The sequence below is a fragment of the Myxine glutinosa genome, chromosome 1, assembly GCF_964187855.1.
Source record: "Myxine glutinosa chromosome 1, kmMyxGlut1.1, whole genome shotgun sequence".
Classification (NCBI taxonomy): domain Eukaryota; kingdom Metazoa; phylum Chordata; class Myxini; order Myxiniformes; family Myxinidae; genus Myxine; species Myxine glutinosa.
The window spans coordinates 19,061,728-19,078,752 of NC_136261.1; the positions used below are offsets into that span (position 1 = coordinate 19,061,728).

The 17,025-nt window shown below is 43.6% G+C and overlaps 1 protein-coding gene across 3 annotated transcripts in view; it reads left to right on the plus strand.

The window, feature by feature from the left end:
• LOC137421606 (uncharacterized) overlaps positions 1–13,937 on the plus strand; it is a 182,523-nt gene extending 168,586 nt beyond the window's left edge. For all 3 annotated transcript variants that reach the window (XM_068107830.2, XM_068107837.2, XM_068107852.2), the window contains 2 exons: positions 524–696; positions 7,540–13,937. In XM_068107830.2, the coding sequence (XP_067963931.2) occupies positions 524–696; positions 7,540–13,254 (5,888 nt within the window). In that variant the 3' untranslated portion in view covers positions 13,255–13,937. The remainder of the gene's footprint in view (positions 1–523; positions 697–7,539) is intronic.
• The last annotated feature ends 3,088 nt before the right edge of the window (positions 13,938–17,025 follow it).

Consider the following 17,025-nt stretch of genomic DNA (forward strand, 5'->3'; position numbering starts at 1 on the left):
TCACGATTAAGCCGAACACAGACACACGGATTCAACAGATTCTTGAAGTGGAACAACAATAACCGTTTCACATTGTGCAGCACACGAGGTTCTCAAGGGCCTCTGTTTTATCGCACAGATATGTTACCATTCAGCTAGTTCAGAGCTGATGTTAATCCAATGACAAGTACAAGAACTGTAACAGATATATGAACATATAAAGTTTACAAGTCACCCATGTTCTTTAATAACAGGAAGAAGCAATATTCTTTAATATTTATCGCCTTGTGGTCGGAAAAACAATTTAATACTATTATTATTATTATTATTATTATTATTATTATTATTATTATTGTGCTGTACCGGGAGCTCAATCTGTTATGGTGATAGGTTTAATGTATGTTTTTTTTCCAATAACACCACAACAATTAGCTTTCACAATACCAAAGTCCTCTCTGCACTTCACCTTGTTGATAAACTGTGGCATCAACGCACTCCATTTCATCGGTTTATTTGATGTCCACTCCATATTATGCTTCCTCAGGAGCTCCTTCAGTGTCACCGAATGCACAGCGTCGATCACAACGGCAGATCCTTCTTGCAGGACGAAGGAAGCTTTTGACCGAGGCGCCAGAAATTGCTGCCAAGAGTTCCAAAACATCAAACTCCCCGACCAAACGACATCAAGTTGTTGATCAACCACCTGCTTCAAATACTGTGAGCTATTTTCAATGGTTGCAGCATTAGTTGTGGAGTAATGTTTGCTATAGCCTCCGACGAACCCCCTAATATCGGAACTTGGGAGTAGTTGTTTTGTTGTAGCTGTTGTTTTGTTTTTGTTTTGCTTTTTTGTTGTTGCTGGTGTTGCTTTTGTGGTTGTTTTATTGCTGTTTTTGTTGTCATTGTTTTGTTGTTTTGTGATCTTGTTGTTTTGCTTTGTTTTTTTGTTTTTTTGTTGCTGGGGGTGCTTTTTCATGTATTGCTGTTTTTGTTGTTTTGTGATCTTGTTGTTTTGTTTTGTTGGTGGTTTTTTTTGTTACTGTTTTGTTTTTGTTGCTGTTTTGTTTTTGTTGATTTCCTTTGGGTTTTTTTGTTTTTATTGCTGTTTCGTTGTTGTTTTGCGATCTTGTTGTCATTGTTTTGTTGTTTTGTGATCTTGTTGTTTTGCTTTGTTTTTTTGTTTTGTTGTTGCTGGGGGTGCTTTTTCATGTATTGCTGTTTTTGTTGTTTTGTGATCTTGTTGTTTTGTTTTGTTGTTGGTGGTTTTTTTGTTACTGTTTTGTTTTTGTTGCTGTTTTGTTTTTGTTGATTTCCTTTGGGTTTTTTTGTTTTTATTGCTGTTTCGTTGTTGTTTTGCGATCTTGTTGTCATTGTTTTGTTGTTTTGTGATCTTGTTGTTTTGCTTTTTTTTGTTTTGTTGTTGCTGGGGGTGCTTTTTCATGTATTGCTGTTTTTGTTGTTTTGTGATCTTGTTGTTTTGTTTTGTTGTTGTTGGTTTTTTTGTTACTGTTTTGTTTTTGTTGCTGTTTTGTTTTTGTTGATTTCCTTTGGGTTTTTTGTTTTTATTGCTGTTTCGTTGTTGTTTTGCGATCTTGTTGTTTTGTTTTGTTGTTGCTGTTTCTTTGTTTTAGCCCCATTATAATGATAGTTTGAGTCTTACTAAAATAGTCACTTGGCTAGGAATTAAAATGACTGTTCAAGAATAAACTCATTACACCTGTCTTAATCACATACCATTCGTGGAATTCATCTATTTGCTTCAATTAAAATGTACTAGCAACGGTACGCACCCTAAGGGCGGGGCTTCGATTGGTAGGCCCAAATGAAAAGGCAAAATATCAGAAATTGAAGGCTTTTTATTATTTTAAACGATTCATATAAACATCCGTTAAATCATATCACACGCAAATCATCAAAATCTAAACAGTATTTGAAGAATTTCAATGAAAGCCACATCACTGTTCATATCGGTAAATATTATTCCATTGTGCATGGAAAAACGGCAAAATTGGAAAAGTTGGAAAATTGGGGAAAAAATTGGAAAACCAATATAGCCTATTTTACTCCAGGGGGTCCCAGGATTACCCACCCAAAATTTCGTTGTGATTGGTTCAGCCGTTTTTGTGGTACCTGGGAACAGACAGACAGACAGACAGACAGACAGATGGACAGACATTTGGTGAATTATAGTAAGACGAGCAGAAGTACCCGGCATTGCCGGGCTGGGGAGGGGAGGGGGAGGGGAGGGGAACGGGGGGGGGGGGGGGGGAGCGAGCCCCTTGGCAAAGCGAGCGATTTTTTTTTTCATAGCATCATAGCGTCATAGCGTTCATAGCGATTTTTTTTTTCATAGCGTCATAGCGATTTTTTTTTTCATAGCGTCATAGCGTCATATCGTTCATAACGTTCATAGCTTCATAGCGTTTCATAGCGTCATAGCGTCATATCGTTCATAGCGTTCATAGCGTCATCGCGTTCATAGCGTTTCATAGCGTCATAGCGATTTTTTTTTTCATAGCGTCATAGCGTTCATAGCTTCATAGCGTTTCATAGCGTCATATCGTTCATAGCGTTCATAGCGTCATCGCGTTCATAGCGTTTCATAGCGTCATAGCGATTTTTGTTTTCATAGCGTCATAGCGTTCATAGCGTCATAGCGTCATAGCGTTCATAGCGTCATCACGTGATCGCTCTGAGCGAATCAGCGCCCACCTGCTCTGAATTCCGTGCGCTGAAATGCGCTGAGGTAAATATGAATAAAAAATATGGATCGTCAAATATTTTGAGTTCGGCCATGTTCGTCCCAGGCTCAATGGCCATGTCTATGCCAAATATCAAGCACATAAGCCTCTCCGTTTAGGAGTCTATCGGTAACATTACACACACACACACACACACACACAAACTGTGTTTTTTATATATAGATGGCTGGCAGGATGGCCTCTCCTCTAAGCTGTTAGTCTGGGTTTGAATCTTGGCCCAGCTATAAACTGCCATCCTGGTGTTTCACAGGCAGAGTGAGTCATCAGTGTGCAGCATCAATGTTAAATAGGCATCCCGTCTGACAGGGATTAGTTAGTGGACGTTAAGGATTCCACGTTGTCCTTAGCGAAGAGTAGGTGAGCTATCGTCGGCACAATGGCCAAAAAAATAATAATTCCTTCAATTCCGGCCCTAACCTTAGTTGAACGTCTGGCCTGGCCAACTGGTTCGTGAAATAATTCGACTAAGATTGAAGATTTGCACAGTTACACATGCACTTTGGACTGCTGAGACCCATTGGACCTTTGAAGAACCTTTAAGACCAACAAGACCCCCAAAATACCCTTAAATACCATGAAAAACCAGAGGACTTCAAGGACTCAAAACACCCCAATGACCTAAAAGACCCCGAGGACCCAAAAGAGCCATAGGACCCTGATGACCCAAAAGACTCTGAGGATGCAAAAGACCCCTGCGACTCAAAAGACCCCAAGGACAACCTAATATATATATATATATATATATATATATATATATATATATATATATATATATATATATATATATATATATATATATATATATATACAGTATATATATATATATATATATATATATATATATATATATATATATATATATATATATATATATATATATATATATAAATAAAATAAATACAACACATAAAATAAATAAAATAAAATGTTAAAATACAACACAATATTCAATTTTATAAAGAGGACGTCATGTGTCGCGCATGTCTGATGAAAGTGGGGTTGTACAAAATAATGAAAGCATGTACAAAAACACCCCACAAAATACAAATACACCACACAAACACGTCCTGGTGAGGGTCTGCAATCTCTGATTGCTATTTCTTGTTCTCACTTGTAATGCGCTTTATATTCGTATTTCGTATTATAATGGAGCAAACGTAAATGGTTAGGTACAGTCACGTGAAAAAATAAGTACACCCCATGTAAAGTTTTGACTTTTTCAACATATTTCAACATACAGCTATTTGATCTTCATTTCAACAATATTGATAGATAAAGGATCATGAAACATTTACATTTTGTTGTCCATTGTATAATTTAAATAAACATAAATGCAAATTTCGCATGTGTAAAAAGTAAGTACACCCCTTCATTAATCACTACTTCAAATACCTAAAATTAGAATCAGGTGCACCAGCTCAGGTGCAAATGATTAGAACATCGTTCGAGAGGATCTTGGAGGAACCTGTCTTATTTAAACCTCAGACATTTAGTTTGGTTTGCTCTTTGTTGTTGAAGTGTGCGGCGTCACCATGCCTAGATCAAAAGAGCTCTCTGAGGCCTTCAGAAAGAAGGTTATAGATGCCTACGAGTCTGGGAAGGGATTTAAAAAGATCTCCAAACAATTTGAAATCAATTATTTGACTGTCCGGAAGATCATCTACAAGTGGAGAAGATTCCAAAGAACTGCCAACTTGTTCAGGCCAGGCCGCCCCAGCAAGTTCAGCCCGAGAGCAGACCACAAGATGCTGAAAGAAGTCTCTAAGAACCCCCAGAATGTCATCACGGGACCTACAGGTAGCTCTTGCCACTGTTGATGTCAAAGTGCACGAGTCTACCATTAGAAAGAGGCTGCACAAATTTGATCGACATGGGAGGTGTGCCAGGAGGAAACCTTTGCTGTCCAGAAAGAACATCAGGGCAAGACTAAAGTTTGTCAATGAACACCTCGGCAAAGACCAGCACTTCTGGAACAATGTTCTCTGGACAGATGAGTCAAAGGTAGAGCTATTTGGTCACAGTACCAGAAGACATGTTTGGCAAAAACCAAAGAGAGCATTTGACCACAAGAACCTGATACCAACTGAACCTGATACCTGCATGGTGGTGGAAATATTATGGTTTGGGGCAGCTTTGCTGCATCAGGGCCTGGGTAGCTCACCATCATAGAATCCACTAAGAATTATTCATTGTACCAGAGGGTGCTTGAGGATAATGTGAGGCCATCTGTTGGAAAGTTGAAGCTCAACCGAAGGTGGACCTTGCAACATGACAATGACCCTAAACATACCAGTAAATCCACCAAGGAATGGCTGAAAAGAAAGAAATGGAGGGTTCTGGAATGGCCAAGTCAAAGCCCGGATCTAAATCCCATCGATATGTTGTGGGGGGGATTTGAAACGAGCTGTGCATGCAAGAAACCCCTCAAACATCGCACAGCTGAAAGAATTCTGCATGGAGGAGTGGGCAAAAATTTCTCCCAGTCGATGTCAGAGACTGGTAGACAGTTATAAGAAACGCCTACTTGAGGTTGTTTCTGCCAAAGGGGGCAATACCACCTATTAGAGCCAAGGGTGTACTTACTTTTTACATATGCGAAATTTGCATTTATGTTTATTTAAATTATGCAATGGACTTCAAAATGTAAATGTTTCATGATATTTGTTATATTATATCACCTTTATCTATCAATATTGTTGAAATTAAGATCAAATAGCTGTATGTTGAAATATGTTGAAAAAGTCAAAACTTTACATGGGGTGTACTTACTTTTTCACGTGACTGTATGTGACTGAAAAAATGTTTACAGAAAGGCTAGCCATACAATCTAAGGAGTGTTTTTGTGTTTCAGATTGCATGAACATGGGTGCCAAAGCTCAGCTAATGCCAGAAAAGGGACAGGCAAATGTGACTTTGAGAAAAGAAGGCCTTGAAACAGTTGCATTGCTGGAACTGTTTAGCTGGGCTCTAATTTAAGGTGCTGCAAGATGTCTGTTGCGCAGACTGGTGACTTGGATTACTTGGCCTGCGATTATGTTGTGATTCTTGGTCGACCAGAACTTGGTTTTCTATCCGCATTTTTACCAGCTTTGTTATGTCGTTTAATGGCACAAGCAACTGCATTTACTGACACTTGTAATTTTTTTGCAATTTGTCTCAAGGATTGGCCTTCTTTTCTCAAAGTTACAATTGCCTGTCTTTTTTCTGGTGTTAGCTGAGCTTTGGCACCCAAGTTCGTGCAATCTGAAACACATAAACACTCCTTAGATTGTATGGCTGGCCTTTCTGTTAACATTTTTTGCAACGCCTGGCAATAATAGACATTGCATGTGATGAAGAAATGAAGCACAAACATTCATTCTACACAGAGCAGAGTATTTGTAAACAGTTTTTGCCCCTGAGATGAAACGTTACTAACATTAACTTTGCGTTTCAGTTTGGATTTAGTATTGCACTTTTCGACCTATTTCCAAAAATTGATTCAAACCTACATTTCACACAAATATTCATTGAAGCACAATATATTATCAGAAGATATGCAGATATATCTTTGGTAAGAGTTTTGTTCACATCTTATGTTCATTTTGCACATTAAACAGTAAAATATAATATATGTTGGGTGTACCTAAACTTTTGACTGGTAGTGTATATGTATATACTTTGACCTCATAAAAACAGGGTTCACCACGTGTGAATTTATGAGATTTTCTTTTCTGCAGATACAGGACAATCATATAAAGCATTTAGAACCAAAAAACGGTTATTATCGAAAATGTCTGGGTTGGGCTATTTTTGTCCCCCGTCGCACCGCGGAGCGAAAGGGGGACTATGGTTTTCCCCTCCGTCCGTGTGTGTGTGCGTGCGTGCGTGCGAACGTGCGTGTGTGCATCCGTGCATGCGTGCGTAAGCGAAGGACCGAATTCTAATTTGGTGTGTGGGTGCAACCCACGTCAAAATCCAAGATGGCCACCACCATGTATGTCTGACGCCATGTATGTCTGAACCTTGTGAGCGAAATATCTTGAAAAATAAACGAACTACTAACTTCTAATCTGGTGTGTGGGTGTATCTACGCATAAGGAAGAACGCGATTGAAAATTGTGTCACCACGTCAAAATCCAAGATAGCCGCCACCATATATATGTCTGAACCTTGTGAACGAAATATCTTGAAAAATAAACGAACTACTAACTTCTGAATCTGGTGTGTGGGTATATCTACGCATAAGGGAGAACGCTATTGAAAATTGGGAATGTATGCCACGCCACGTCAAAATCCAACATGACCGCCTTGCGTCTTCCACTTTGTCAACTCACATCACTTCAACGACGGGGGACCTAGGCGTAACGCTTGTCATATCAATTTCTCCTGTATTATATGGCCACTTCACTTGACTGACATCTCAGAGGTTAGTTGTCAGTAAAAACCCTGCTGGTTCTCAATTACCTTCAGGGAGGAGGTAATCTGCCTATCCTTCTCTGAACTATAAATATGCTACTCCTGGCCACACTTTGGTGTCGACTCTAAATGCTGGAAGAGCAACTTGTAATGGGCCCTTACAAGTATAATGCAACTTATGAAAAGGCAGTGTTGCTCACATAAACTTTATTGAAAAATATGCTCTAATTTTGAATTTGCATTGGAATAGTTTGAGGATCAAAAAAAATTGACACATACTATAAGTTGGTTATTGTGATTGATTTAATATATTTCTTCTTTCTATCCTATTTTCTTTCAGAATGTTGTCATTTGTCTTATTTCCTAACCTTTTCCATCCTCTTTCATTTCCCTCACCTAGCCTCCCAAGATCCTGAAAGTTGGGAGTCATTCCTTGGGAAACCACCTTATCCCAGTCAGCTTTGCAGGAACAGCCCCTGGTTCTGGTTTCCACCTGATTGTGGCTCCAACAGTGTCCAGTGATCACCTTTCTCACTCTGCAACGATGGTACTGATACCTGCTAGCTTGCCATCAGAAACTACAGATGCTGGCAATAAGCTGCCAACATTTGGGAAAGGAAAGGTCACAGATGAAGAGTCACATATTGATCCTCGCCCATCTTCCCAGCTGCTGCAAACTCTTTGCTTTGGAGATTCACATTCTATCAGGGTCATGACTCGAACAGGAAATACTGGAGTTGTGAAGGTTCAGTCGTCTTTCTCTTGCCCCTCGCCAACTCCCCTCAGAGCTCCAACTTCTCTTATTTCAGCACAAACGTCTTTGAGCGCAGAGGTTGCGAGATCTTCTGTTCCTTTTCTTACAGAACATGCAGCTTCCTTAGCTATAGCTTCGGTTCCAGCTGTATCTGTACCCTTAACTTCTCACATTACTTTTCCACTAGGTCCTTATGTGGGTGTACCTCCACCTTCTCATATAGTTTTACCTCCAGCTCCTTTAAGCATTCCTCAAACTACCACAATAAGCAGCATGTCTCCTGCTCCTGTAGAGGGGATCCCTCCTGCTGGTGCTCCGGCTCCTTCTCGCTGCGGTATTCCTCCAGCTGCTTCGGGAGGTGGCTTTCTTCCAACTGCTATTGTCGGCGGAGTTCCTCCAGCTGCTTCTGTAGGCAGTGTTCCTTCAGCTGCTTCTGAAGGCAGAGTTCATCCAGCTACTTCTGTAGGTGGTGTTCTTCCAGCTGCTTCTGTTGGCAGTGTTTCTCCAGCTGCTTCTGTCAGTGGCATTCCTTCACCTGCTGCTGATGGTGATGATCCTCCAGCTGCAACATTAGGCGTTCCTCGAGCTTCTCCTGTATGCGTTCATCGAGCTACTCCTGTATGCGTGCCTCCAGCTACTGCTGTTGTCGTACATCCAGCTGCTCTTCTTGTTGTCTCCCAAATCCCTCCTCTTGTTACTTTGCCATCACCTTTTATTATGGCCAATCAAGCTCCTCCCTGCATTTCCACCTCTTCTCATCCTCTTGTAGCCACCTCGTTTCATCATCACACTGCCCCTTTGGCTAACCCTCCAGTTGCCTACTCAGTTCACCCTCATCAACCTTCTGTTTCCCCATCGGCACTCCTCCCCATTACTACCTCAACTTGCCCTCCCATTTCATTCTTGGATCGCCCTGCCATTGCCTTCTCTGCTCGCCCTCCCGTTTCCTCATCGGCTCGCCCTCCCCTTGCCTTCTCGACTCATCCTCTCCTTGCATTCTCAGCTTGCCCTTCTCTTGCTTTGCCGAATCACTCTTCAATTTCCTCATTGGCTCCCGCTATAAATACTGCCTCAGTTTCCCCTTTTGTTTGCCCTCTGGCTTTGCCATTGGTTAGATCTCCAACTTCGTTTTCAGTGAGTTCTCCAGCTTCCTCTTCAGTTAGCCCTCTGGCTTCCTCTTCAGTTACCCCTCTGGCTTTTTCTTCAGCTTGCCCTATAGTTTCCCCTTCGGTTCATCCTCTGACTTCCCCTTCATTTCATCCTCTGACTTCTCCTTCGGTTCATCCTCTGACTTCTCCTTCAGTCCATACTCCGACATCCTCTTTGGTTTGTCCTCTGGCATCCCCTTTGGTTCGTCCTCTGACTTCCCCTTCATTTCATGCTCTGACATCTCCTTCGGTCCATACTCTGGCTTCCCCATCGGTTCGTCCTCTGGCTTCCCCTCCGGTTCATCCTTTGAAATCTCCTTCGGTCCATACTCTGGCTTCCCCTTCGGTCCATACTCTGGCTTCCCCTTCGGTTTGTCCTCTGGCTTTTTCTTCAGTTTGCCCTGTAGTTTCCCCTTCGGTTCATCCTCTGACTTCTCCTTCAGTCCATACTCCGGCATCCTCTTTGGTTCGTCCTCTGGCATCCCCTTTGGTTCGTCCTCTGGCTTCCCCTTCGGTTCATCCTCTGACTTCCCCTTCATTTCATCCTCTGACTTCTCCTTCGGTTCATCCTCTGACTTCCCCTTCGGTTCGTCCTCTGGCTTCCCCTTCGGTTCGTCCTTTGGCATCTCCTTCAGTCCATACTCCGGCATCCTCTTTGGTTCGTCCTCTGGCTTCCCCTTCGGTTCATCCTCTGACTTCCCCTTCATTTCATGCTCTGACATCTCCTTCGGTCCATACTCTGCCTTCCCCATCGGTTCGTCCTCTGGCTTCCCCTTCGGTTCGTCCTTTGGCATCTCCTTCGGTCCATACTCCGGTATCCTCTTTGGTTCGTCCTCTGGCATCCCCTTCGGTTTGTCCTCTGGCATCCCCTTCGGTTTGTCCTTTGGCATCTCCTTCAGTCCATACTCCGGCATCCTCTTTGGTTCGTCCTCTGGCTTCCCCTTCGGTTCATCCTCTGACTTCCCCTTCATTTCATGCTCTGACATCTCCTTCGGTCCATACTCTGCCTTCCCCATCGGTTCGTCCTCTGGCTTCCCCTTCGGTTCGTCCTTTGGCATCTCCTTCAGTCCATACTCCGGTATCCTCTTTGGTTCGTCCTCTGGCATTCCCTTTGGTTCGTCCTCTGGCATCCCCTTCGGTTTGTCCTCTGACTTCCCCTTCATTTAATCCTTTGACTTCCCCTTCGGTTTGTCCTCTGACTTCTCCTTTGGTCCATACTCTGGCAGCCTCTTCGATTCGTCCTCTGGCTTCACCTTCGGTTCGTCCTCTGGCTTTCCCTTCGGTTCGTCCTCTGGCTTCCCCTTCGGTTCGTCCTGAGGCTTCCCCTTTGGTTCGTATTCTGGCTTCCCCTTCAATTCCTTCTTTGGCTTTTTCTTCTGTTCCTCCTCTGCCTTCCTCTTCTGTTCTCCCTCTGGCTTCCCCTTTGGTTCGTCCTCTGGTCTCCCCTTTGGTTTGTCCTCTGGCTTCCCCTTCGGTTCTTCCTCTGGCTTCCCCTTCGGTTCTTCCTCTGGCTTCCCCTTCGGTTCGTCCTCTGGCTTCTCCTTCGGTTCGTCCTCTGGCTTCCCCTTCGGTTCGTCCTCTGGCTTCCCCTTCGGTTTGTCCTCTGGTTTCCCCTTCGGTTCGTCCTCAGGCTTCCCCTTCGGTTCGTCTTCTGGCTTCCCCTTCAATTCCTCCTTTGGCTTTTTCTTCTGTTCCTCCTCTGCCTTCCTCTTCTGTTCTCCCTCTGGCTTCCCCTTTGGTTCGTCTTCTGGCTTCCCCTTCAATTCCTCCTTTGGCTTTTTCTTCTGTTCCTCCTCTGCCTTCCTCCTCTGTTCTCCCTCTGGCTTCCTCTTCAGGTTCCCCTCTTGTTTCAACTTCAATTTGCCCTCTGGTTTCTCTTCCAATTCACTGTCTGACTTCCTCTTCAGTTTGCTCACAAATCACCACCTATGGTCGTTCCTTTATAATGCCCTTGCATCATCCTCTGGGTGCATCCTCTGCTCGTCTTCTTGCCGCACCTTTGTCTCATCCTCTAGCTGCACCTCCGGGTCCTCTAGCCACCCCCTCGAATCATCTGGTTGTTGCCTCTTCAACTGTTCCTACTGTTGCAACGCCCGTTTCCTCTCTTGTTGCGACTCCAACTCATCCTCTTATTGAAATCTCAGCTCCTCCTATAGTTGTAACCACAGCTACTCTGTCTGGCTCACTGGTTCTGCCAAAATATCGTGGCCCGAAAGAGGGCCAAGCAATGATCACTTCATTAAACCTGCCACCTTGGCTTGTTAAGTCCCAGTGCACAGGTACACCACGTTCACCAAATAGTTCTTACCAACTTCTGGTGCCCTGCTCAATTCCTAATAACAGGAATTTAGTTGTACCCATCAACTCCCATGGTTCAATCACACACTCCAGCTTCCAACCCTCCATATCAAAGTCTCAAGGCTTATATAATACTACTCCTCTTCTCACCACCAAGCCTTCTGGACCCACGCCCCCCCTTTCGCCGATCATTGGCCCCCAAGTTGACATTACTATTGCTAAGGTACATCATTCTGCCTCCAAATGCCTGGTCTCCTCTAACTCTGGCACTTTTAATTCTGCCACTGATTTCCCCGTGTCACTGTTTTTGGGTTCTTCCACAACATCAGCACCTTGTGCTCTTGCAATCCGTACAGTGAAGGCAAAACACCTTGCATCTTCCATCGTTCTTGCTGCACCACCCCAACCAGTAGCTCATCTCCCATCACTGAACACTCATTCTTCACTACCTCCTACTCACTCTACACCTTCAACTTCTCCCTCATTCACATATTCCTACTCTCTAACAACTGCTAATTCCTCATTTGCTGTGTCACACGCTTCATTTCCTTCTCCACATCACGTAAATTTCAGCCAAGAAACACAATTAGTTTATTCTCAAAATGCCCCAACATTCGCAACATCACATTCATCATCTTTTTGTCCATCTTTCCCGTATTCATCGTCTTGCACTTCCTTCCTTACACAAGTACAATATGTCTCTGATGCCAGTTGTTCCTCTGTGTCTCCCTCAACTCCTTGCTCTTCTTACTCACAGTTTCCCACGATGTCCTGTCTTACATCAACAGTTTACTGCCTTGCATCCACAGCCCCTTGCCTTACATCCGCAGGCACGAGCTTTTTATCCACCAAATCATTCCCTTCCACTCTCCCCTTTAATTTGTCACGTTTCTCATGTGCTTCCATCCCTTCACCTTCATTTTCTTTCAAATCCACCCCAATATCTTCACCCCCTGCGACCATTACCGTAGCTTCTACCTCCATGTCCACTCCTTCCCTTTCTTCTTTTGACCCCCTATTTTCTGTTTCTCTCACTCATACCTCTGCATCTCTACCTGCTGCTACTTCATCTCTCACATCTACGTTTGTTTGTCTTCCTTCTGTCCTCACCCTTCCCAATTCCATTTCCACCTCTGTAAATTATCTTTACAATTCCCTCCCCATTGCCTCCACCTCCATCCCCTCTGCCTCCTCCTCTACCTCCTTCTCTGTCCCTTCAGCTTCTGTTTCTCTCCCTTGCACTTCCAACTCTCTCCCTTCCACTTCCATCTCTCTCCCTCCCACTGATGTCTCTCTCCCTCCCACTACCCCTGTTTCTCTTTTTTCTTCTTCTTCTTTTTGTTCTTCATTGTCTCTTTCTTCTTCCTGTGTTTCTTCCTCTCTTGCAAATGTCCCAACCTCTCTTCCCTCCTCTGTCATCTTACAGTTTGTCCCTGCTGTTTCACTGTCGCAAAGCTCCACTACATATCACCATTCATATTCCACTCTCAACGCCCAGTCACCTTTACGTTCAACTCTCCCCAATGGTGTTCCTCTCGAAAAAGCTTCTCAGAATATTGTTCGACCAGTTTCTGGTCGTGTGCTCCACTCATCAGAACATCGATCTCCCAACTATTGCAGCACTCTTCTGTCCTCTCAAGTTTCAGCAGCAGGAACACTCCAGAATTTGCCTGGAACTCAAACCCACAAACCACATAACCCCTTGGCCTACCTCAATTTGCAATGTTGTGGTGGCTTGCTGGTCAGTCCAGAGGGAGCCATTCTGAGCTCTCCAGTCACTGCTTCGAACATACCCGTCACAGCTGTATCACCTATGTCCATCCATTTGAATCAGGGGACTGTACCTTCTTCAGCATTGATGCAAATTTCTGTATCCTCTTCACAGTCAATGACGCAGCCTACAGCTAGCTCCTGAGCTTAGTCGGTTACGTCATCTCAAGCAATGAGGGGAAGCGAGGTGAGGAGTATTAGAGTTCAGCTGAAACTGTGGTCGTCATGGAACAGTCTGCAAGCACCATCAAGCACAAGTTTCCACAATGTAAAGCCGACAGATACGTTTTTACAGGGTTGTACTTGTACTCTTGTTGAATAACTTGGCATTTTCCATTTATTACTTGTTTTGTAATTATATAATAGTCACCTTGTTGACTTTCCTGCACTGCTATTGCCACCTTGTGAATAAGCTAATGTTTGATTGAAACGGCTGTCTATTTGCACTGCTGTTTGTCTGCACATTTGTCTTTCAATGCTACTGTAGCCTTTTCCTACAGCTGTAGGTTCATTTACTCTACATTTGTACTGCTGTTATATTACATGGATGTAGTTTCCATGTGACCGGTTGACTTTCAGCAGGGGCATTTGGTCAATCCACTCAGCGTCTACTGAAGCCAATTCTTGCTGTCAGATTTTGACTTGTATGCGTAAGTTGTCATATGCAAGAAGTAGTGGACAAGCTGCCCGAAAGTATCTCTCATGTGACTTGAAGAATAATGATGAGAATTTGTTGCTGCAGCTGTAATAATAATAATTTGTTATTTTATTGCCTTTGTTTTTTCAATGCTGACTCCAGAATTAAATTGTTGGTTTATGAACGGACAAGCCATGATGTGTTTGTTCTTGAATCAGCCATCGGGAATTGGACAATAGATGTGAGGACAAAAATGAATTTTCTTGGTGATCTAATACTAATTTCTGTTCATTTTATTATTTATTATTGGACGTAAACTACATTTTGTAGTCATCACAGAGAATCTTGCACAGCGATTGTTGTAGCCAACCTTGTACGTCAGCAAAAGTTTTTTGTTTTTTTTTTAAATCAAAGTGGATGTCTGCACGGAAGGACAGCTGCACAAACAAAAACATTTTTTTAATGAAAGAAATTGCACTGATAACGTTGACAATTCATTGTATAAGCTTTTGTTAAAATCAGGGCTGGCAGAATAGTTTATAGGAATTCTTGGGGGAAATGCCAGGGGTATAGACAAGGCCCCTTTATATAAGGGTATGTGCCATGTGGCAAAGTATAGATAATAAGGGACATTCCATAGCTTGTAGAAAATGCCAAACAATAGAAAAGAAGGGGCATTCAAAAAATCTCGTGTGCATGCCGGACTACCCTTGTGTTCTTAGGAGGAACCAAGTAATGCTCAAGAAAAGCTCACAAAAAGGGGCGCCCTACATCTATCGGTTAAACCCCATCAGTACGTAAAATTTTCTGTGTACCTTGAAAACGAAAACACATAAGATAATATGCATGTGTGTGAAATCTAATTTGTTTAAAAAAATTAATAGTTTGTATGTACGATGTACCAACCAATATTGCAGACATGTTGGGTGTGATGTATTATTCGGGACAAGCGTCGGACAAGTGTGATGTGTGTACACATTATAGGCAACAATTGGATTAGATAAAATAATTGTACATGTGCATTGCAGTCTATTTTACCAGCCCCTTTTGGACCATAATTGCACATTATATAAACTTGCAAGTGTTGACATTGCAGACATATTGGACAAATGTGATATGTACATCATGAATACTGACGATAATTAGAGATGATGGATGAATTGTACATGTACACCTACTTCCGCAATAGAATAGAAAACTAATATTATGTATGGCATTTGAATTCTTCACAGAAAAATGAAGGGCCGCAAGGCGGTCCCCTTGAAACTGAGAGACATACCCTTCGTTGTCATACCCTTCCTCCCGTCCATGCTACACTGAATCTTGTGGTGAGGCAGTTGCCCTGTAACAACTTGCCTCCTCCTCATGGAAGGCAAATCCAACGGAAGGGAATCTCATTTCCTTTCACAAAGCCCAGAACAAGTGTGTGTCTACTCTCAGGAGAGCCAGGAAACACTATCTGTCCACTCTAAAGACTGAACTCTCTTATCTGTCTCCCTCCTCCAAATCCTGGTGGCGTCTGGTGAAATCTGTTTCTGGTGTTTGTTCCCCTCCATCCCCTCCCTCACCTCAAACGGCTACACAGCTGACTCCGCACGTGACAAAGCCGAATACCTCAACTCTATGTTTGCCTCAAAATATTGTGTCCCAAACCCATCTCTCTCTGTTCCCACCTTACCCAGTCGTACCCAGCTGCTCCTGGACTCCGTGTCCTTCTTTCCTGACAAGGTGGACAAGTTTCTGTCAAATCTCGACTCTGATTCTGCAACTGGACCAGATGGCATCAGCCAACGGGTCTTAAAATCCTGCCCTGCCACTCTATCTCACCCTCTCTCTCTTATCTTCACCCTCTCTCTTGCTCAAGGTCATCTGCCATCAGCTTGGAAATCAGCATACATTACCGCTTTACACAAAAAATGTGCAAAAACAGATCCTTGCAACTACAGACCAATCAGCCTTCTCCCAATTATCAGCAAAGTCATGGAATCCATCATTGCTTCAGACATCAAATCCTTCCTCTTCTCCCATGGCTTGATCTCTGATCATCAATTTGGTTTCAGACCTGGTCACTCTACTCTGGACATGCTGCTTCTGTTGTCTCAACAATGGATGGAGGTCCTCAATGCCAAACAGGAAATCAGAGCTGTCTCCCTTGACATATCACATGCCTTCGATACGGTCTGGCACCCAGCTCTGCTCACCAAACTCTCCTCCTATGGTATCCATGGAAACCTCCATGCATGGCTTGGGGACTTCCTCTCTGGTGGCAGTCAACGTCTCAAAAGTCAACGTCTGGTGGCAGTGAATGGATTTATCTCATCTCCCCTTCCTGTTCAGGCTGGAGTTGCTCAAGGAAGTGTTCTGGGCCTTGTGCTTTTTCTGGTCTTCATCATTTATCTTTCCGACTCTCTGGAAAATCCTCTCTATCTCTTTGCTGATGACTGCACTCTCTGCCGCTCCATTCCTCATCCCTCAGATCGGCAATCTGCAGCCTCCTCACTCTCTGCAGACCTGGACAAAATCACAGACTGGTCAAACAAGTGGGACATGTCTTTCAATCCTGACAAATCTCACACTCTTACGATGTCTCTCCGAAAAGACCGACTGGACAACCCTCCCATCCACTTTCTCAACAATCCTCTCCAAGAAGTTCTGTTACTCAAGCGTTTGGGTCTCACTATCTGCCATGATCTTTCCTGGGAAAACCACATTTCCAAGCTGGCCTCAAAAGCCAGTCGCCGACTGGGCATCCTCCGTTGTGCAAAGTCCTTCCTTGGCACACCTGAGCTCCTCACCACATACAAGGCTTTCATCCGCAGCTCAATGGAATACTGCTCTCCCCTCTGGGCTGGTGCTCCTGCCTCACACCTAGCTCGGCTTCACGCTGTTGAAACCAAAGCGTTCAGAATCATTGGAATCTCCTGCGATGAAGCTGACTCCGAGGGCCTTTCACTCACTCACCGCAGGCAGGTTGATGGTCTTTCTGTCTTCTACCGACTCCTCTCCGGCCTTGCTCCCCCAGCTCCATCTGTGCCCTGTTCCCCAAATATTCCTGCAGGTCGCACAAGATCTGCCAGCAACGATCTTCTGGTGAAACTGCCAAAATCAAGAGTCTCTGCTCACCTTCACTCTTTCATTCCTCTTTTCTCCCACCTCTGGAACAAACTCCCTCACTCTCTTCAATCCCACTCCTCCCTCCAGGTCTTTAAAACAGTTGTTCACCACCACCTCTTATCTTCCCCCATCTAAAACCTTGTTCTTTTCTACCCCCGTTAATTC